This window comes from Eschrichtius robustus, chromosome 20 (assembly GCF_028021215.1).
Source record: "Eschrichtius robustus isolate mEscRob2 chromosome 20, mEscRob2.pri, whole genome shotgun sequence".
Taxonomy (NCBI): Eukaryota; Metazoa; Chordata; class Mammalia; order Artiodactyla; family Eschrichtiidae; genus Eschrichtius; species Eschrichtius robustus.
This window is the reverse complement of record NC_090843.1, coordinates 11,027,830-11,050,852: the sequence shown is the minus strand read 5'-3', so window position 1 is coordinate 11,050,852 and position 23,023 is coordinate 11,027,830. Positions and strand designations below refer to the sequence as shown.

Genomic DNA, 23,023 nt, shown 5'->3' with positions numbered 1-23,023 from the left:
ATCATCTGACACAGCAGCCACGAGACACAGGTGGCATTGAGCACTCCACGTGTGGCTGGTCCAAGCTGAGATGTGCTGTGAGTGTACAGTTCACACTGGGCTTCAAAGACCTGGTATGAGAAAAGTAATGTAAAATATTTCATTGATAAGTTTTACATAAATTTCATGTTGAAAATACTTATTTTAGATGTTATCAGTTAAAAGATATGTTAATTTCACCTGTTTCTTGTTACTTTTTTTAGTAAAGCTACTTGAAATGTTAAAATGACCCACGTGGCTCACACTGGGGCTTGCGTTGTATTGCTGTATTGCATTGTCTGTTGGACAGCGCTGTTCTACATCACCACCACCATCATCATCATCATCTGTGTAGTCAGGGCTCCACCAGCTGCTGTAACAAGGGGTCTTCAGAGCTTACTTCTGGCCCATGTAACGGTGCTGGCCAGGGCACAGCTCGGCAGGTGGCCTCCTTCACTCCGGCTGACCAAAACTCTGTCCCTTATGATATGTGGCTTCACCAGGTCCCCCAGAAGCTCATCTCCATGCCAGCCAGCCAGAAACGGGGAAAGCGCTCGGAGGAGGGAGCACGGAAGGCTTCTATTGGCCAGGTTAGAAATGGCATGCACGCTCCCCACGTACTGTATTAGTCTGCTAGGGCTGCTGTGACAAAGTACCACAAATGGGGTAGCTTACACAACAGAAATTTACTGTCTCACAGTTCTGGGGGTTAGAAGTCTGAGATCAATGTGTCAGCAGGGTTGGTTCCTTCTGAGGCTCTGAGGGAGAATCTGTTCCAGGCCTGCCTCCTGGATTCTGGTGGTTTGCTGGTGATGGCTGGCATTCCTTGGCTTGTAGAAGCATCACCCCAATCTCTGCCTTCATGTTCACATCGTGGTCTCCCTGTATATGTGTATCTGTACCAAACCTGCCCCCGACCTTTTTTTATGACTGCGTGGTGCAGCTTGCAGGATCTCAGTTCCCGGACCAGGGACTGAACCCGGGCCATGGCAGTGAAAGCCTAGAAGCCTAACCACTAGGCAACCCTCCCCTTTTTATAAGGACACAGCCATATTGGATTAGGGTCCACCCTACTGCAAATATGCACTTTACTAATTACATCTGCAATGACCCTAGCTCCAAATAAGGTCCCATTCTGGGTAATGCGGGTTGGGACTCAACATATGAACTTTGTGGGGCCGGTACACAATTCAACGCACAACAGACAGCACTGACTTGATATCATTCACATGGCCACACTCACTACAGGGGAGGCAGGGAACTGCAATGGTGTTGGTGATGTCAGTGCCATAAGTGGTGATGTCATGCCAGCCAGTGGTAAGGAAAGGCTCCATCGACTGTGTCATCAGTACAGTCACATGGATCCCCGATTTATAGACCAAGGCTCAGAGAGCTTGTCTGGCTGAGAAAGGATGATGGAACCCAGCCCTGCATCTTCTGACACCAAGTTCCAAATTCTTTCCAGGCAATTCTCCATACTTCTCTTTTCTCTTTTTTTAAAATTTATTTTTTAAGTATACGTCAATGTAATGTTCTTTGAAATATTAAACCATACAGATATGGTTACTGTCAACCCAAGAATCACAGTTGAGTTTGACGTTTATCTTTCCACAACTTTTAAAAATCTCATACATGTATCATACCATCATTTAGTGGGTGTGTTTACACAAACGGTATCTTAAGATGGGTATCACTCTGCAACTTGCCTTTTTCACTCAAAAATCTGTTAGTACCTCCACCAATCCATTCCTTGCATGTTCCATGGTCAAGACACTTATGTTGCTTTCATTTTCCAAAATTGCTAACGAGGTTGTGATAAACATCCTTGGTCTGCTTCCCGGGAGACAGGCTTGTGTTTTGCTAGAGTGGCTTCCAAGAAGCAGAGCTGCTGAGTCACAGATGGTGAGGGTTTTCAATGAAATTGGTCCCACCTGAGTGTTATCAATTGGATACACTGTGAATTGGACGATCTCTGGGTTCCAGAACGGGTGGGCTCAGAACGTGGGCACAGGCCAAAAAGGGACAACTCCCATCACAGCTCTGGCCAGGTGTGGCCCAGCGGGCAGAGTTTCAGGACACACTCGCCTTGTGGAAAAAGAGAAACTGCCTGAGGTAAGGAAAGGCTGCCTTGGGGCTGGCGGTGAACTGTTTAGCTGGCTGGTCAGGGTCCTGGAAGGAGAAACACCAGAAGACGGAGGACAAGGAATCTGAAAAGAGTCGTGTATTATGGGCAGGCCTGGACCCTTGCTCTGCTCAGATACTGGCCAGGGTGGCCTGGGCAGAACACTGGTGGCCCTATGGCACCGCATCCAGGGCCATCTGCACAGTGAGTTCTTTCTCAAAGAGAGTCCAGGAGCACAAAATTCCTCAGCTAGGATTTACCTCTAAAAATTGATGGAAGTGAAATTTAAAACAGGAAAGTCATGTACGGAGAGCTTGCTAAGTAAATTATGACGCATATAGAATAAAATACCACGTAGCCATTGATAATCATGTTTTCTATTTATTATCACAACAAATAATTCACAGTAATGACCGCATGAAAATGTGGGTCACAGAGCACCATGGATGAAATGATACCATTTACATGACTGTAAACACACACCCACATGCTAACGTACACACGTGTACGTGTACTGGAGGGAGGAGGTGTGGAGCTATCACCAAAGTGGATGGGGGGGGATGGTTACCTGTAGTTTTTACAATAAGCATTTATGGTTTTTACAAAAACACCAAAGCTATTACTTATTTTAATTTAGAAAACACAACGAAGTTATTTTTAATAGACACTTGAAGTCATTTGGCAAACCTTGGTTTTCCTCCCAACAACAGCTCAGCCGCCGCCATCAAGAAGGGAACCCACCTGAGAGATGCCCGCCCTCCCCATTTCCCCTGAAATCCAGGAAGCAGCTGGGGCGAGAAGTCTCCTCTCCTAGACCAGGTTGAAATCCCTGCCCTTTCCTTTCTCAAGTGGTCTGCCATTCTAGAAAGTGTTCTCCAAACCACTCTTTAAAAAAAGAGTTCGCATACCAGGAAGAGCAGGGAGGTACTTTTTCAATCATCTCAGAGGAAGTGATGAGTCCCACCTGTGGACCCCCACGCAGTTGCCCTCCCCCTCCTCTGGGACACCTACTCAGGTTTCTCAGATCCAGCTGCAAGGCGGCATCCGGCATCACAGTGACCAGAACCTTCCGTGAGACCCTCTGATGTCGGGCGCCCATCGGTAGCCCAATCAGGCCTTCAGCAGGGCGATCTTGTGTTCCGGAACAGAGTCTTCGCTGCCATTGTAGGGCTGGGTCCCTGGTTCTTGCTTCAAGTATTTCTCTGCAGAAAACACAAGGTTTCCAAACACTAAAAAAGCGAAGTGAGGATAGGTCAGTTCACAGAATGGGATTAAAGGCTGGCCTTTTGGGGGCCTCAAGCCTGGGGAGTTAAGGTCCCTGGGCCAATGTCTCCAGCCCTGGGCCGGTTTCACCTAAGTCTCCACCAGCACCTCACCACTCTCCATGCCACGATAACCCTCCTCACTGCTGGGCGGGTTCCATGGTGCGGCTGGGCCCAATCTGCTTATCCAGTTCTTGCGGATCAGCGTCTGGCTGCTTTAGCAGCAACACGGATGAACTGCACAGACATCAAGTTGAGCCAAGGAAGCCAAACACAAAAGGAATCCTCTTGATCCTACTACATGAAGTTCCGGAACAGGCTACACTGACCGATGGTGGAAGAAATCAGAGCAGTGCTTACCCCTAGTGGGGGGTCACTGGAAGGGAGAAAGAGGGAACTTTCTGGAACGATGGAGACAAGCTACATCCTGACTGGACGCCCACTGCATCCATGTGTCAGGACTCAAACTCACGTTTAGGATCTGTGCGTTTCACTGTATGTAAACTGTGCCTCAATTAAAAACGCACATACAGTCCTAAAAAATAAAACCCCAGAGCAGAAGGCCCCCTGACAACCTGTCCACTGCCTCACCCTCGTCCAAGTGCTCCCCGCTCTTGGACTCAAGCACCGACCCTCCCATCTCCCAGGGTTTCTGTCCTGCCGTCCTGACCCTGTGGGGTGTGGGCAGCCAGGCTGCCATGGCTCTCACTCTGATGACTGGCCGCACCCACCTGCTTCTTCCAGGGTGCAGAAGTACAGGACGCCCTTCAGGTCAGCTGACAGCAGGACACGGAGAACGGGGACCTGTGGGACAAACGGTGATTGCAGGTGGGAATGCTCTTGCCCTAGCAAGCCACGTCACAGGCTAACCCACATCTCTGTAAGAGGAACACTTCTTAAGTGAATACTTTCTGAAGGACATGGAGATGAGTGCTCTGCAAATACAACACACGATGCAACGGACACAAGCAGAGCTCTGCAGCCAGATGCCGCGAGAAAGGAGCCCAGCCGCCTTCCTCACTGTGCGACATTGGGCAAGTCACTCAGCTTCTCTGGGCCTTGGCATCCTCACCTCGACATGGGGACGGTGAAAACACAGACCTCACAGGCTACTTCGAGAGCAGATGCCGACACCCACCTGCAGGCCAATGAGGGCGAGGGTGGCGCCCCGCTTGTGGAAGTCCTCCAGGAGCTCCCCGAGCCCCAGCACCACCGTGTAGTCAATGTTGCAGATGTGGGTGCAGTCCAGGGCTGCAGAGCGTGGCGGGGATGCTGGGGGGACAGGGGAGTGGTCACATCAGGCAGAGGCTGCCAGAAAAGGCTCTGGCCAGGGGCATGGGGCCAAACAAGGCCATCAAGACCTCCTCCCCAGTGGGGACGGAAAGGTGAAAGGACAAGAACCCAAAACATTAGCTGTTTGGAGACAGCAACAACCATTTCCTTCATAGGGCAGGCAAACAGACCCTTTTCTCCCCTAAATACCAACTCCTGGAAGGAGTGGGCCCTCAGGGACACATGTTGGGGAACTGCCACCCTTGCTGCATGCACACGCGGTGGGCGGGTGTCCACTGGACGCCACTCTGAGACGCCCGAGACCCCCGGGACCCAAGGACAGGCGAGCTCCTTCCTGAGAGCTGAGAGCAGGGTCTTGGGGTCCAGCAGGAACCCCTGCTGAGAGGGTGGCGGGGAGCTGGGGGTGACCGCAGCCCATCTGGCCACGTACTTTCCAGAGCCCGGCTCAGTAACGCCTCCCGGAGGGTTTCGATCGCAGGGAAGTGCAGGCCGCTCGCCGGCTGCAGGACCAGCATCGGGCCCTCTGACACCTGGGGACAGTTGGGGGGAAGCCAGTGAGCCCTGGAGGCAAGTTCAACAGGGCAGCTCTTCCAGGTCTAGGGTGGACAGGAGGGTGCAGAGCTGGCAGGACCCCCACCCGCACCACAGCCCCATGTGCAGCAGGACAGCACTGTGGGGTTATGACCAGAAGGTCAAACCATCCGCTAGGTGAATGGTCACTTGGCAGTGCCTCGGGCCACAATCACACCAAGAGCTCAAAATGCAAGTCAGCGGGCTCAAAGGGTCTGCCCATGGCATGCTTCACCCCACCGGCCCCCTGAGGCCAGCAGGTCCCCCTCAGGGAGACCAGATGGGCTACCTGTATCTTGGGTCTGGCCACGGAGTGCAGGAGAATCAGCATGGACACCAGGGTCCCTGCCAGGATGCCGTACTGGACCTCCCAGAAGCAGAGCAGGAACGTCACACAGAGGGGCAGCAAGTCCAGCCCTGGGAGAGGGGGTCCAGCTGAGGAATGGCCTATCCTCAGCGAGCTCGGCTCCCAGCTACCCGAGCCCCCTGACAAGAGACACCTCGTGCGTGGCTTTTCTCATAATGAGTGAAGGTGTCGTGGACCCCAAACAGCTCCTGAGGGACCCCCATCCAAAGACCTGGGGGCCGATGCTCTGACAGGCCATGCCAGCTCAAGGATGTGTCAGAGGCAAGAAATCCCTCCCTACCTGGGCGAGGGGCCCTTAAGACCTGCCTGGTCGGCCTGGTCCCCTGCCCCTGGGAAGAGGTCCCAGTGGGCACTTCTCAGGGGACCAAGGAAAAAGGGATATGAGGACCAGGGAAGCACCAAGACTTCTCTTAGATGTAGAAGCCACATAAATCCCTTAACTGCTTTGAAAAACAAAAGAGAACAAAAACTTGTTACAGTAAAGGAATCGCAGGTTCCGGGGAACCTTGAGCCGCTATGACCTGTGGAGAAAGGGAGGCTATGACATGGGCCCTGCTGGTCACCCCAAAGCCCCCGTCTCTCCCCCAGCTGGGCCAGCCTGGGCAGCAGCCAATGGCAGAGGAAGGACCATCGATAACCTTGGTGCCGACGGACAGGAGATACATACTCTTCACTCGCCAGAGCGTCCCCACGATCTTGGTGTCGAACAGGGGGACCACGGCCATGATAATCACAGCAGCCAGGGCAGACTTGGGGATGTAGTAGAAGAGTGAGGTCAGGTAGTCGAGTGACAGCAGCACCAGGGCTCCTGCAGGGGCGTGGGGTGCTGTGACCTCATGGCCCTGCCGCCCCGACTCCCACCCAGCAAGGAGTCCCTGCTCTGGGGCACACAGCCAGGCGCCAGAGCCGACGGCACCCACACCCTGGGCTCCCTCCTCTCCTTTCCTCCTATCTCACTGCGGCGGACACAGGGGGAACACAGTGTCTGTGAAAGGGGTGCTCACCCGTCATCAGGCCCCCTGCTGGGCTGCACACCCCTGACTGGGCATTCACAGCCGTCCTGGAAGGCAACAGAGACCCATTAGTGGCTGTCGGGCCGGGAGAGCAGGGCAGGCGAGGGCCCACATGCTGTGGCTGGTCTCCTGGGATGCAGGATCCGGAGGGAATAGGAGGACCCACCAACGTCGCCACCTAGTGGAGAGGCTTAGACACTGGCGCGCTGGGTCCTCTCTCCAGGGGGACTCTTGGGCCTTCTCAATTAACCCAAAATAATGGATCGGTACGTCTGAGAGAGGCCTGGTTGTAAATCCAAATGTCCAGCAGGGGAGCCATAAATTAAAACTCTGTTAACGGGCTGAACTGCATCCCACCCTCCCCCGCAATTCACATGTTGAAGCCCTAACCCTGAGCACCTCAGGAAGTGACTATATTTGGAGAAAGAACCTTCAAAGTGGTGTTTAAGTTAATATGAGGCGTTTAGGGTGGGCCCTACTCCAGTGTCCTTATTCGAAGAGGAAAATGGGACACACAGAAGCCAGGAGGCACAGACACAGAGGAAAGGCCACTTGAGGACATGGAGAAGGCGGCCATCTGCAAGCCCAGGAGAGAGGTCACAGGAGAACCCTGCCGGCACCTTGATCTTGGATGTCCAACCCCCAAAACTGTGAAAAGTAAATGTTTGTTTAAGCCGCCCAGCCTGTGGTATATTTAAGACAGCTCTGGCAAAATAATACACCCCCTTACAATGGAATCCCCCGCTACCACGAGAAACGAGGATGCAGACGCTTATTTTTACTGATATGGAAAAATGCTGACGATCATCTGTCCGGGGGGGGGGGGAATATATGTACACGTATAAATCATACGTAGATACATGTACACATACGTGTATATGTATGTATGTATGTATAAACAATAAAAAACATAAAAGGACAAACACCATAATTCTAACAGTGGAATTAGAGGTTAATTTTGCTTCTTTTTCACGTTGCCTATGTGAAAAACTATATTCAGACCCAAATGCCACGAGCTTTCTCTGCCGAAGAACTGGTCCTCAGGCCACATTTCCCTTTGCCGCCACCAAGATGACAAGAGAACCACGACTTGATTCCCACGACAGTACAGGACTCTGCCTCCCCCACGCATCCCATACCCCAACCGTGACCTGTGCCCACCCGTATTCCTCCAGAAATAAACGTTGTCTGTACATTTCCATGAAAGCCTTCTAAAAAGTCACCTTTAACCTCTATGGAGTTAGGCAGAAATTTCATTAATTGGTTAAATACTCACAGAATTTTTCCTGTACCCACTATATACAAGGAATTGTGCTAGATACCAGGGGACACAAAATATGACCTTGACTGAACAGGCTCGCAAACTAGTTATGCCAACAAGAGCATATAAAAAGTTAAACTGAAAAACAGAGGTTTTACTACATAAACGCTATTACAGCACCTACCAAGTCACTAGCATCGTTCTATGTGATTTCCTTTAAATCCTCTGAATAACTTTCCGAGACAGGCCCCGTCTTGATTCTGCTTTACAGACGAGGATGCTGAGGTGCGGGAGGTCGAACGGTGTGCCCTGTGCCCCCTCGACGTGGTGGTTTGGGGTGTCGGGAAGGTTTAGTGCTCGGGGTTGGGTCAGGTTCCAGGACTTGGCCTGAGGGCCGGGCACCGACACCTCCTCTTCTCCTTCAAGCCACAGGCCACCCTCCCGCCCTGCCCTCCTGCCTTTCATGGGGGCCATATGGTAACTCCACTCGAGAGTCTGCCCCTTCCTCAGGCAGAGCTGCAGTCCCTCCCACCTCCACTATCTTTCAGGAATTAACTCCAGCACCAAGATGCTGGGAGCATTTCCATGCACGGGGATCTTTTTAATGTTAAACTGCAGCACTGTGTATCGGGGTAAAGAAAACCTGCCAAGATGGTGAGGGAAGCAGAGGGAGTCCCCTCCTGTCTCCCCATAGACACCGTCACAGCTGACCAAGGGAGAGAGGACCAACGTGGAAAAAAGTGAAAATGACCTCAGGACGTGGGCAAGGGCCCCGCAGGGGGAACCTGGTTCTTCAAGCTGGACAAGGACCCTCTGTCCTGGGCGGGGACCTCCCTGGAGACACAGAGAAAGGGGAACGTGGTCACTCACCGGCCAAAGCTGCCTGTGACCGGGTAGGAGGAGAAAAGGGAGCCCAGGATGTTCGTCAGGCCTGTGGAGAAACAGAAGGAAAAAGCTCATCCAGGACGAGAAGCATAGAATAGAGAGAAAAAGGAGAGGGGGAGAAAGGAGATAAAAACCAGAAAAGAAACAGGAAGACAGAAGGTGAGAGGAACTACCCAGTGGGGCATCCTATATCTGATTCTCCCTCCCTCTAGGAAAGTCAAACCATGATCTTTGCCAAGTGCGCTGAGATTGATTCTAGCTATAAAGCAGTTCTGACCCCAGCCTTGCCTGTGTGAGTGAAATACGCCTTTTCCCATGTATAACAGAATGAGGAATCCCTCCTGCCCAGAAAGGGGGATGGCTGAGTAAGGCAAGTGTGCACAGACAGGCCTGAAGTGCCCAGTACGCCTGTGGGCATCCCTCCTACTCTGAGTTCCTTCAAACCCACATTTTCACAAGATGACCAGCCAAGGTGAATGGCAGAAGGTCATGGCCAGTAAGCTGCCTTCCCTGTGTGCCTCTGATTAACCTGTACTGGACACACCCATGCACGGAACCTGGCTGGGACCTCAGAACGGAGGTAACTAGCCCAAGTTCATCACCATCAGCTCGTCAGCACCCACCTCACCCAGGGGCCTTCACAAAGACCACCATGGTCTCCTTGGCTCCGCAAAACCCACAACTGGTCACAAGTTCAAGGCCTGCTCTCGAGACAGCTCAGGTGTCACCTGGGATGCACCGCTCCACAGTCAGGAAGCCTGGGGCCCACCTGAGTCCTTACTCATCCGCCTGCCACTCCTGGAGGGAGGCACAGGGCGAGGCACAGGCAGCCAAGATCCCACACAATCAGCAGGCTCCCCTGAGATCCTACCTGGCCACATTCCTCAGCAACCTGACCCTCGCCCTGGAAGCCCCCACCCCCAGCCCAGGTGGAACATTCCAGGCGTTCCCAGGCACAGAACAGGCCACAGCCCTCAGGGTCTGGTACACAGCAGGTGCTCAGTGAGCCTCAGTCAGACACTAGATGTTGGCACCCTACTCCTAGGGATTAAACTGAACCACCTGAGATGGGAAAATGGGCCCCACTCGGGCCAGCTCTGCACCCTGAGTATCAGCACCTCCACCACCCAGACCCCGAGAGCCACCCGCCACTGGAGTCTTACCGATGGCCAGCAGCTCCTGGTTGGCGTCAATACGGTAATTATTCTGAGAAGCTAAAGAGAACAGACAATAAAAACACTGTCACTAGATATGTATCATCAGGAAACTGTCTATGAAATGAGAAAACAGGCCACCAATTTCTCCCTACAGCATTGTCTATGATTGTAAATAGAAGGTATAAACACAGGTAAAATATATACATACATGCAAATGTATACACGTCTTCGTGTGTTTACAAAAAAAAAAGTAGACGTACAGCAAAATGTTAGTTAATTGGGGTAGTGAAGGACATTACAAGTGATTCGGGTTTTTTTATCCATTTCTGAACTTTCAATATCTTGTGCAACAGACATGTATTGCTTTTATAATAAGGGAAAGATGTTTTAAACTAAAAAGCTCTCTGGTTGCAAGTCAAGATGACTAGAAAGTCTCAGATGAGGCCCAGAGACATAAGCGGGAAGATTTAGGGAGAAACTATGGAGTGGCATGAATCTTAAGACAGTGGTTGGTAAACTTTCTGTAAAGGGCCAGACTGTCAATATTTTAGGTTTTGAGGGTCACACCCTCTGTCACAACTGCTCAGCTCCCCGTTATAGCACAAAGCAACCATACAACATGAAACAAGTGAACAAGAGACCATCTTCCAATAAAACCTTACTTGTGAACTGAAATACAAATTTCATACACTTTTCATGTGTCATCAAACCCGAATCTTCTTTAGATTTTTTTTCAAACATTTAAAAATGCAAAAGCCATTCGCAGGTGATGGGCAGCAGGCTGTGGTTTACTAAGCCTTGATTTAAAAGCATGACAAGCTTTACAAATGAGCACAGGCAGTCAGCTGACTTCGAAAGAAAATGGGAGGGCTTCCCTGGTGGCGCAGTGGTTAAGAATCCGCCTGTCAATGCAGGGGACACGGGTTCAAGCCCTGGTCCAGGAAGATCCCACATGCTGCGGAGCATCTAAGCCCGTGAGCCACAACTACTGAGCCCACGTGCCGCATCTACTGAAGCCCGTGCGCTCTACAGCCTGTGCTCCACAACAAGAGAAGCCACTGCAATGAGAAGCCCGCGCACTGCGACGAAGAGCAGCCCCCAGCTCGCTGCAACTAGAGAAAGCCCACGCACAGCAACAAAGACACAGCCAAAAATAATAAATAAATTTTAAAAAAAAAAGAAAGAAAATGGAGAGTTTTCTAAGTAATAGACAAGATGAGTAAAATCTGTCACATGCAGATTCTGAGATATGCCCCTCCAAATTAAAAAAAAAAAAAAAAAAAGGATCAGAAAAATAGAAACTGAACAAGAAAGATGTGAGCTGAACAGGTCACAAACTGAAATGCGGCGTGGTCTTGAGCAACTGCTGGCGTTTAGAAAGGAAAACCCTTTAGAATGAACACTGGTTTATAGTCTCCTGGGAGTGGTCTAAGGATCCAGATGCTGGAACTTCAGAGAAGGAAACATAATCCTGGCACAACCCGGGCTGGGCAGTGAACACAATTCAGGTAGTCATAGTAACATACATGTCATATATCTGAATTTTAACCTTTAGAGTCAAATTAAATCCAAACAAAGGACTTAACCCTCTTATAGAACAGAAGAAACACATCATCCTCATGGACAACACAGAACAAAAGTCCAGGGACCTAAGACAGAAGCAGGGACACATGAAAGGTTTGGCAGCCTCAGCTCAGGTGGAAGGAATCAGTATTGAGCAGCAAACATATAAGTAGATTAACGCTTCCCAGCCTCTCCAGGGGTTGGGAGGGGACAGGCCAGGTGTGCTCAGACACTCGGAAAGGGCACCTTGTCAAATTTTTAGGAATTTTGCTAACAAGGTATCAAATACAGCTATTATTACCAATTAAATGAAAACTGTCAATTAAATAAATTATATTAAAAACAAAGATAATACTTAAAGTGTATCGGTTTCTAATTTATTTTTACTACCTTTCATTCTGACTGATGAGGTTATTTAGCTGTATCTGTACAGTGGATGGTAGCTATTTCATATGTTACCACAAGATTTGAATGTTCAAACTCCACATTCAGCTTGCAATCACCTGGCAGGAGGAGTGTTTACACCACGCACAGAAAGTTCAACTGGCAAAGGCTTAATGCAGGACCTTTTATGTCCACAGAGAGCGGACTGTCAAACGTTTCCAGCCACAGGAAGAGTTTTCATTGACAATCTATTTTTACTGTAGGTTTTTTTTTTTTTTTTTAAAAAAAAGCATGTATTACTAGGATAAAAATTCAAAGTTTTAAAAATCAAAGCAGATAAAAAGCAAGCAGGAGGGCAGGCAAGCAAGGCAGGTTGGGCTCCGGGTTGAGATGCCAGGGAGGGCGTGGGTGGTGAGCATCTTACCAAAGGATTTGGCCACTGCAATGCTCTCCAGGAGACCCATCAGGGGCACCACAGCCAGCCCGGCCCCCATGCCCTGAGAGAGGAGACAGGGATGGTGAGTGAACCTCCGGGGAAGGACAGAAGAGGTCTGACCAGTCAGTGACCTGACAAGGTAGGCACTGACTCGTCTATGTCTGACAGAAGCAAACATACTTCAGCTGCAGGGCTGTGAGCTCACACTGCAAGGAACACGACACACAGCAGAACACAACAAATTCCTGCTCTGCCAGCGTCCACGATGGCAGGAACACCCCTGGGCTCAAGGTAGAAAAATAAATGTGGTGTCCTTTGAGGTTGTGCCTAATCTGGAATTCATTCCTACCTGTCCCTGCACTAGAGACGCCCCTTCCTGAGGACAGCAGTCCTAGCTGAGTTCAGAGCTGCCCGTCACTAAGCGAATGCATTACGAGATAGACCCACGCCCAGGGGCCGCTGCAGCCTCAGCCAAGCTGGCCTGGCTCCCTGTCTCTACCCACCTGTACCATCTCGGTGAAGGAGATCGTCCCGTTGGCAGTGGTCACTGAGAAGGGAGGGATGTGGGCATCAGGGAGCCCCTCGGGTGTCTTCCCAGTTAGAACAAAAGGCTGGTATCCAGTCACCTGGAAGGAGTATGCGACCAGGGCAGCAAAGGAGACCACCAGGGCGTTACGAGCTAGGACAGGGGGAGAGACTGTCAGTGAAACCCGGATCGTCTGGGTAACTGGAGCAAATACACCTCAGGAGGTGGAAGACCCCTCCCCAGCCTGGGAATCAGCATGGATACAAGCAACCGTATGGCAGGCATGAAAACATGACACCATGAAAAACGCACAATGGGGAAACAGAGGAGTGGTGACACACAGGGCCAGCACGCGTATCATCTACTGGTCACCAGTGACTGCACGGTCAAAGGCAGAGCTGGAAAGACTTTGAGATCAGATCTCCCAAGGTGATGCCACTTTGAAGATGCAGAGCAGGTTTACTCTGCTGCCTAAAACAACTAAAAACTGGACAAAATATATGGAACAACAGTGTCTGTGTATATATACCCAAATATCTCCCAAATTGACCTTCTAGAAATGAAAATCATAACGTCTGAGGCAAAAAATACACTGAATGGATTAAAGACAGATTAGATATTACAGGGAAAAGACTAGTGAAACTGATGATGTAGCAACAGAATCTCAAAATGAAACACACAGAAGAAAAGAAAGATTGAAAAATTGTACTAAGCATCAGTAGCTGTGGAACAATTTCAAGTAACCTAATATGTGTCAGAGTCCCCAAAGAAAGACCGTGGAGTGGCATGGGGAGACAGCACAAGGATTTGAAGAAATAATGGCTGAGTATTTTTCCAAATTTGATAAAAACTGCAAACCTGCATAACCAAGAAGCTCAGTGAATTCCAAGGACAAGACACATGGAAAAAAAACAAAAAGAAACTACAACAAGGCACATCATGATCAAATTGCCTAAAGCCAATGATAAAGAGAATATCTTAAAAGCAGCCAGAAAAAAAGGTCATATCTAGAGGAATGAAAGAATGACAGCAGACTTCTTGTAGAAAACAAAGCAGGCCAGAAGACAGGAGAACAGCATTTTTGAAGTGTGGAGGAGGAAAAAAACTATCTAGAATTCTATATCCAGCAAAGCTACCCTCCAAAATGAAAGTAAAACACTGACTATTTTGGACATACAAAAGCTGAAAGAATTCATCACCAACAGGCCTGCACTACAGGAAACAATATAGAAGGTTCTCCAGGCAGAAGGAAAATGATACAGATGGAAATCTGCATCTACACAAAGGAATGAAAAGCACCAGAAAGATGTATAATGTGGGAAGATATAACAGACTTTGTTCTCGTTACTTATACATCTTTAGAAGTAACTACATATTTAAAGTGGAAACAATAATGACTGAGAGCTTTAAAACACATGTTGAAAAAAAAAATATGATAACCATAGCACAAAGGCTAGAAGAGGAGAAATGGATGTATCTGATCATAAGGTTCTTGTATCAACGTGAAGTTGGAATGTATACTGTATTAAGATACAGATGTATACGATAAACCCTAAAGCAACCACCAAAAACAAACAAGCAAAAACAAAAACACACACACAGCAGTTAGAGCCATTAAGCCAATAAAGAGAATAAAAAAGGAATCAGCGAAAAATACTCAATCCAAAAGACGGTAGAAAGAGAGGGAAAAGGGAACAAAGAAGAAATGAGACAATAGGAAACAAAGAGCAATATGGTAGATCTAAAGCTAGATACATCAATCATCACATGGAATGTAAACATTACCCCACCCCCCAATGAAAAGGCAGAGATCATCAGATTGTATTAAAAAACAAAACCCGTCTATATGCTTCCTACAAAAAACACACTTTAAACATAAAGACACAAATAAGTTAAATAGGTTCAAAGTAAAAGGATGGGAAAACATATGCTAATACTAACCAAAAGAAAGCTGGAGCAGCTCTACATAAAAGTAGAGTTCAGAGCAAAGAATGTTACCAGGATAAAGGGGGTCATTTCCAGAGAAAATTATAATCCTACATATGTTATGTATGTACAACGTTTGTTCTCTGACCGTAATGGAATTATGTTAGAAATCAGTAGCAAAATACTAATTAAAAAATCCCCGAATATTTGCAAACTAATTCCTAAAAGGCTCCTGGTTCAAAAGGTAAATAATCCACAATTCAAAAGAGAAGTCAAAATGGAAATTAGAAAGTATTTAGAACTAAGCAAAAATGAAAACACAACCTATCAAAATTGTGGGATGCAGCTAAAGCAGTGCTGAGTGGGAAATTTATGACCCTAATCACTATATTGGAAAAGAAGGAAGGTCTCAAAGACCTCAGCTTCTGCCTTAAGAATTTGAAAAAGAAACGTAAATTCAAAATCAGCCAATGCAAGGAAATAATAAAGGTCAGAGCAAAATCTACTAATGAGAAAACAAAAGCAACAGAAAGATCAATGCAATCAAAAGTTGGTTCTGTGAGATAAATAAAATTGATACACTTCTCGATCAATTGATCAGGAAAAACGGCAAGTGACCTGGGAGCAAGTCCTCACTCTGCCTGCTCCTAGCTATGTGGCCTTGAGAAGTCTTATTTGGTTTGTCTGTTTTACGTTTCAGAGCCTCATTTTCCTCACTGGCAACACAGGGAAAATAATATCCCATCCTCAAGGCTGCTATGACAATCAAAAGAAGTGATGTTTGTAAAATGCTTTATAAGCCATCCATCACTGTATGTCAGATTACAGCTCATTCAATTTCTGCAAGTCTCTACTTTTTCATCTGCAAAAGGGGAGAAATGACAACTGTTCCACCTACCCCACAAGAGTGTTCTGGGGCTAAACAAATTCTCTACAAATTGCTAAACAAACACAAGGTACTATTATAGCTTAACCTGTCCTCACTCAGCTAAAATACAAGCTGAAACGATGACTTTTTAACAAACATAGTTGGGAGCTCAGTAACTAGTTTCCTAAGGACACACCACATATTCTGGAGAGAAAGAAGACAGTAGTCCCTGAGAAGCCTACAGGGTTTTGGAGCAGCATTTCTCAGACCTCAGTGTGCCCACACGTCACCTGACAAGCATGTTAACGTGCAGATTCTGCGCCAGAGGTCTGGGTGGGCCTAAGAACCTGCATTTCCAACAAGCTCCCAGGGGATGCCTGTGCTGCTGGTCAGAGGCCACACTTTGAGTGTCAAGTTTTAGGCAATAGAGCCTGTTTTCACTATTTTACAGATGACTGTACTAAAGCTCATAAAATTTTGACAAGTGACTCATGCAAGTGCCAGGTAAGTGGCTAAACTAGGACTTGAAACCAGTAGTTTCACCATAAACCCAGTGCTCTTCCACCCTCCCAAGCGCTCAGCGTTTACCCATGGCCTCCGGGCTGCAGAATGGGGTCTGGTGAGTGACTCTTGGTACTGGGGACAGCCGGAGAAGCTGGAAGTGACTCAAGGGCTGAAATCTAGCCACCTCCTCCCTCCCACAACTGGCTGGATTTCATGGCTGCGGAGTAGGGCCAAGCGGGGTGATTTCCATTGCCCTCAGCTCTGGAAAGGCCCAGTAGATATCAATGCTTCCTTGCTTTGCTGTACCTGCCATTCTCTCTGTGTCACCTACTGGCAGCTCAGTGGAGAGATGTCCATCCCCACCCCCATCCCCACCCCGAGATGGCCCTTCAACCAGCCAACGGTTCCACTAACTCTCCTCATCTTGCCTTTTACTTCAGCCTTTCTTTACAGATCCTCTGGTTAACTGCGACTCAACCTGTTGATTCCAGGCCTGAAGCAAAATGTTTACCCTTCGCAGCTGCACAATTAAAACAGGACCAGTTTGTCTCAGTGGAACTTGTTTTCTCCTCCAGAGACCTGCCAGAGTTTCTCAACCTTAGCACTGCTGACATCTTGGGCCAGATCATTTTTTTGCCATGGGAGACTGTACGTTGCAGGATGTTTAGTAAAATCTCTGGCCTCCACCCATCAGAAGCCAGAAACAGTCTTGCCCAGTAGTGTCAACCAAAAATGTCTCTGAACATTGCCAAATGTCCCCCGGGGGCGGGGGGGTGGGGAGCAAAATCATCCCTAGCTGAGAACTTCTGCTGCTAAACAGAGCTCTCAGCCCTGGATGCGTATCAGAACCACTTAGCGAGTGACGTAAAGATCTCTCCGGGTGGAATTCGGGTTCCTGGGGTGACTACAATGTGAGGCCAGGTTGTGCAGGACAAATCTGGAAATGGTCCCTCAGGCAGAAGGCCCCCTCACCTGTGGTGGCAGTCCAAACCAACCCATGGCTGAGCCGCACGCCAGTGGGCATCTCGGGATGGACGGGAGGCACGTGGTCCCGCATCAGCTTTAGCACGAGCAGCAGCACCATGCAGACCAGTCCCAGCACTGCGTCGCCCACCCTGCAGAGAGACACCAGTCACCGCCCAAACCTGCTGATAGCACAGGCCTTCTGGCCCTTGGTTGCTGCTTCTGCTGGAAAACTTTCTCTCTCGAATGCTCTTTTTGTTTTTCCCTAAGTAACCTGTGTCCCTGTTCCATTTCAAAACTTTATTTGAAACTTAGTAGGTACACAGGCCCTGGGAGCTGAAGCCCAGATGACAGTGGTAGCCGTAGGCACGCTACCAGCTCACGTTTTTAGTCACATAGCTCTCTGGGCTACACGTCTCGTCAGTTCAGGGAGATTCACTCCTGACTGCCTATGATGCTCTCTGACCGGTCCATCTCCATCTCCACTACCCCCCATGTGGCTGACCCCCACCAGGTGCATCTTATGGGCCAGGAAACCTCAGCAGCAGATCAGAAGGGGAGGAGAGAATGGTCACAGGGTCTCCCCCACTCCCTCCAGGCAGCTCCCCCTACAGCTCCCCCCAGGTCACTTCTTCCTCTTGCTCCTCCAGCCAGAGAGGTGCTCTGGCCTCCAGCTGGGCTCATCGAGCTGCATCTCCTATTTGTCCCTTTAACCTGCTTGCTCTCTGAGAGAAGCCCCTCCATTTGAGTGATGTGCTTGCGGTAGGAACTCTCTCCACCTGCCGCCCGTCCCCTGGCACCTGCATGTCTGTTGGTCTCTGCCTTCCCTTGCCCTGTGGTTCTCTTGCTCACTGAACTATGAACTCTTTGAACGAGAGACCACCTGCCCTTCCTTCATATGGTCTCTTCTCACTTCGACCACAGGAGAAAGCCCTGCATGGGGCCACGCTGACTGGCGCACTGGACTGACCAGAGCAGAGCTTCTCAAGCTTCAATGTGCCACCTGGGACTCTTATTAAGCCGACTGATTCAGCAGGTCTGGGCCGGCCAGACTGTGTTTCTAACCAGCTCCCAGGTGATGCCGATGGTGCTGCTTGCGGGACCCGTTTGAGCAGCAAGATCCCAGAGAATTGGAATAAATGCCACCTGGGAGTGGAAATGGGGAGGGAACCGGGAGAGGGATCTAGAAGGAAGAGCTTACTTATGGGGGCGGGGGGAGAAACACAGCCAGCCGGTACCTGGTCTCTCCGATGTTGTGGAAAGTGTAATACACTTGCAGAAAAAACTGCCTGGAGATGTGCTGCAGTCCCAGCAGGTTCTGTCAAACAAGAGATTCTGATTAGACAGCCTTCTGCGATATAAAGGCCTGAAACTCATCCCTTGCAGCATCTCAATACTGTTCCAAACCTGGAACCCCCCCCCCCCCGCCAGGGCCCTTCCTGGGGGAAAACATCTCCTGCCTCTCCCGGGCCTCTCTGTCTACTCCCAAAGTCCCCAAGGGCAGGAGATCAAAGTTATCCTTCCCGGGGGGAAGTGGGGGTGCTGACGGTATTTCACAATGTTCATGTTGTCCCACGTCTTTGCAAATTACTTTCCTATCTGAGGAAAATCAGTCTGGGCGACCTCAAACCAAGGAGACTGGTTCAACTGCTCCCTGGGGCCCGCCCCCTCAGGCCCGGCTGCCATCTGTTCGCGATCCCGTCCATCACTCAGCGGCCCGCCCTTCACAGCGCAGACCTCACCGCCATTGGCCTGAGGCCGCGTCCGTCACTCGGAGGCCCGCCCATCGGGGACCGCCCCCTGTCGGAAGGGAAAGTCTCGCCATGAGGTGGGCAGACCTGCACGGCCGGGGGTCGAGGGGGCGCCGAGGTCCTCCAGGGAGGAGCGCTGAGGGGACCCCGCCAGGTCGGGGGTCCTCGGCTGGGAGAAGGGGCGCCACTCTGTACTTTAGTTCTTTATCTGGTTGGGCTCAGAAGGGGAGGTCGAGGCCAAGACTCCCAAGGCAATCAGGCTCCAAGGACCCCAAAACCCACCATGTACACAGCCCCCGAAGGGGAAGGGCAGACATGGACAGCGGCTTCTGTCCTGGACAGGGACTCCTGCGTGGGCAGGTCAAGAGGACCCCCACCCCAGCCTAGAGGCTCTCAGATGACTGTCATGACCTAGTCAAGGTTTTGAAGACAGGGGCCTAGGGTTGCCAAATACGAATGCATAAAGAAGCTACCCTCTCACTGTGTTATGAAAAAAGAACATTCTTGACACTAAAAATGAAAGATAATGTTTCCAGAATAAAGGACAAAGCATCCCACGAAACAGCACTTGCCAAGCTTACCCTGACATATGTGTGTACATAATCTATAGTTCGAATTTACCCACGTTGTTCTAGGCTGTTTCCTCCTCTATAAGTGGAGATAATAATAAGCCTACCTCCCAGAGAACTTCTGAGAACTAAACATAGGGAGAGTTTAACCCAGCACCCAGTGACGTGTCAACTACTTTATTCTCTCTCACACGTACCCTCTTAGGCTTCATGTTCTTACTTTCTCATTCAGCCTCCATCCGTGAAGACTGTCACGCGCCACACTGAAGCAGAGCCTGACTGTGGGAACCACACCATGGAGAGGCGTGTGTGTGTGTGTGTGTGTGTGTGTGTGTGTCTCCCTGAATCTGTACAATTCAGCTCAGTTTCATTCTGCACACCCAAGCACAGCTCCGGGCGACCACGTTGGAAGTAAAACAGTGCCTGCCTTCCAGGTATGTAGAACCCAATGGAAGGAGAATAAATGATATCCTCAGATAACCGATGATCACTGATTCCAATACTTCTCATAGGTGTTTAAACAGAAACATAAAAAAGCACGATATTTGAAAAACATTAAACAAAAACTTGGAAAAGAAAGACATAAAAGTGAAATCACCTAGCTAAATTAGCTTGGGGAGCAATTTGCTTGTCGGAATTTTGGCAGTACACTCGTGACTTGTAAAGGCCCAATGGTTCAATATGCAGTAGGGGCAGGACTCTGTGAGGTGAACCAAGCACTCAGGCATGAAAACTCCAGCAAGAGCGGGGGCTGTCATTACTGGTCCCCAAATTACCTGTTGTAGAACTTGGCCATCACTCAATATCTCCTCCAAAGGATGATTTTATTAATGGAAACTCATGCCAGCACGACAGGCTCTGAGCCCCTAAACAGCAAGAGTTTGACCCACACATATCAGGACCTGGCCTTGGTCCTGCTAGCCAGCAGATGCCCCAGGGCCAACTAGGGTGCCTACCTTAATCTGCCCAAATCCGATGATGATGGCGGCAGCCGAGGTGAAACCTTTAATGACGGGACAGGAGATGAAGTCCAGCAGGAACCCTGGACAGCCAAGAGGGAACACCAGGCTGGCCCCAGCCCCACTGGGTCAGTGTGGGCTGGGAGAGGTGGTATAGGTGGGATTGGGTCTAAAGACTAGTGGCATACCCTGTTTGGGCTGGTTTGGAGAGCAGGAAAGAGACTAGGGACTGAGGCCCGGGGCACTTCTCCAAGTGTCCTGGCCTCTGAGCACAATAGAGGAGAACTGAGAGCCACCCCTCTTCACACACACACACACACACACACACACGGATAGCCCTTGGAAGGCAAAGAAGGAAACGCTGAAGGCAGGGCATCCCCAGAATGAGGTGCCTCGGTACCCCAGGAAGAGCAGAACTGCAACCCCCCGTCCCCATGACAGGAAGGTCTGAGTGCCTTACCCAAGCGCAGGAACCCCATGCCTAATTGGATGCAGCCCGACAGAAAGGCCAGCAGCACAGCATAGGCAGGCTCGTGGAAGGTGTAGAAGGAGACCAGGAGGGACATGATGGCCGTGGGGCCCAGAGTCACATCTCGGGAGGTACCCAGAAAGAAATATACGAAGCACCCCATGAAGGCAGAGTAGAGGCCGTACTGTTGGGCAAAGAAAGCAATGAATATCCAGGAGGCACACGGCACCCGCACAGGGTCCCTGGTGTAGCTGGTTAAGCACAGGGATCTGTGTGGTCCATTGTGTATTTTGGGCACAGCAGCACATACAGGCGGGGTGAACTGCTCACCCTCTGTTACCCAAGGTTGTGGACCTACAGTGACTAAGGGGCCTCTTTTCTACCCACACCCAACTGGGGCCTTGTGTCCTTATGTCTGAGCCTGTGATTCTGAGAAAGCGTTCTTAAAGCCAGAGTGAGTCATCCCACTGGCCCCATCGGGCAATCCAGAACTAGCTTGGTGCCTGTGTGTAACAAGCATGACAAGAGGGGTTACAGGAGCACGCGTCTGCCCAAAGGCAGTCACACGCTCCAGGTTGTAAACTAAGGCTTCTTGGGCCCCATGGGACTGGAGCCCAGGGTGCCCCCTTGTCTGGAGGGAATACTATGCATGCACTTCTACTCTGCTCCTGGGTGAGCACTAAGGCCTGGAGTGGGGTCAGGCTAAGGCGAAGGGATGTGGTGGGCAGCAAGGGCACACATCTCACCTGGGGAGGGAGTCCAGCCACCTCGGCATAGGCCAGAGCCTGGGGAATGACTGTGAGCCCGACTGAGATCCCAGCGATGAAGTCCATCTTCAGTGCGTGCCAGGTGTAGTCAGGCAGCCAGGCCAGGAAAGGCAGCCTCTTCTGCATGGTCGCAGTGGACCAGCAGCAGGACATCGGGGCAAAGCCCTTGGGCGGCTTCATAGTAGATGACATGTCTAGGAAGAGTCGGGGTCGGGGGGACACAGACCAGCAGTCAGTGCCTGGGCTTCAGAAAACCCAGCAATAGGCTGAGAGTGAGGGTGAGGTCCAGAGACATCAGGAGATGCGCAATCGGTCTCTTCTCACCCAGGGGGGTGGAGCTAGATGCGTTAAATCTCCCCTCACCTTGCTGATCTGAGTCAGGAAGCCAACAGCCTGTGCAGAGAAGGCGTCAACCAAAGGTGGAGTGCCCCCCGCCACCGACTGCTCTCCCTGAACCCCACCTGCCCAGACCCTAGGTGCCTTCTCTTCCTCCATCGACTCTGGCCAGAAAAAATAAATGATTTCTCACTGAGAAATTCAAACACTAATCACTAATTAGACTCAAGGTTTCTCCTCCCAAGAGAATCTGTTTCCTTTTTTTATTCCCCCCCCCCAGGAAATTTAACGGGGAGCAGTGCAGAGAAAAGCAGACCCACGGAGATACCCACACGTAGCCGGCGAGGAGTGGGTGGGGTGACTGGAGGCCCTAAGGTTTTCCAAGTGCGCAGCAGAGCAGGCTCCACCCACTACGGCAGACTGCGGCGCTGCGGTGGTGGGAGGGCTCCCATCCTGAAGCTGCGCATCACCCCAACCCCCACCTGTGGCGTCTATATCCTTAGAGGAGCCTTAGGTATTCTAGTTGGTTCTGAAAGAACGTCAGAGGCTCCCCCAGTAATTCACGGCGCGCATCCTCTAGGGTCCTGGTGCTCATCCTCTAGGGTCCTGGTGCTCCTGGCGCGCAGAGCCCGTCCCAAACCACCCCCAGCCCCGGTGGGGCTGCTCTGGACAGAACCGGCCCCCCACCCCCGAAGCCGCTTGCCCCGGACGCTGGGGTCTACGGGCGGGGACCCCACACCGTCTGCTGGTCCGTGGCTTGCCGGCCCCAGCAAGGCGGACGATGGCGGGGACCTGGGTGGGGATGAGGTGGGTAGGGAGCGGGGTCCCCGCGGGACGCGCCCGTACCCTCGGACCACTTGCCGCCCCCCGCACGTCGGCCGCCCACCAGCGACCCGGGCCCGTGCCCTGGCAACTTAAGCACTCGACCCCGGGCCCCGCCGCCGTCAGCCACGCACTCACCGGACGCCACAGCTCGGGGTCTCCCGTCGTCGCCGCAGCGGGTCTGCAGGAACCGCAGAGGTTGGGGGAGCGGGAGCCGGAGCCGGGGCGGGTC

General features: G+C 50.6%; 1 protein-coding gene across 1 annotated transcript; it reads right to left on the bottom strand.

The window, feature by feature from the left end:
• Nucleotides 1-2,518: 2,518 nt before the first annotated feature.
• On the bottom strand, nucleotides 2,519-23,023 carry SLC26A11 (solute carrier family 26 member 11). The gene is made up of 17 exons (XM_068531221.1): nucleotides 22,930-23,023; nucleotides 21,613-21,827; nucleotides 20,858-21,050; nucleotides 20,395-20,480; nucleotides 18,357-18,436; nucleotides 17,128-17,270; nucleotides 12,835-13,010; nucleotides 12,320-12,392; nucleotides 9,955-10,005; nucleotides 8,777-8,837; nucleotides 6,637-6,692; nucleotides 6,300-6,440; nucleotides 5,555-5,682; nucleotides 5,126-5,225; nucleotides 4,541-4,674; nucleotides 4,134-4,206; nucleotides 2,519-3,342 (listed from the first exon to the last, which is right to left on the bottom strand). The coding sequence occupies exons 2-17, from the start codon at nucleotides 21,823-21,825 to the stop codon at nucleotides 3,251-3,253; spliced, it is 1,800 nt and encodes a 599-aa protein (XP_068387322.1). The 5' UTR covers nucleotides 21,826-21,827; nucleotides 22,930-23,023; the 3' UTR covers nucleotides 2,519-3,250.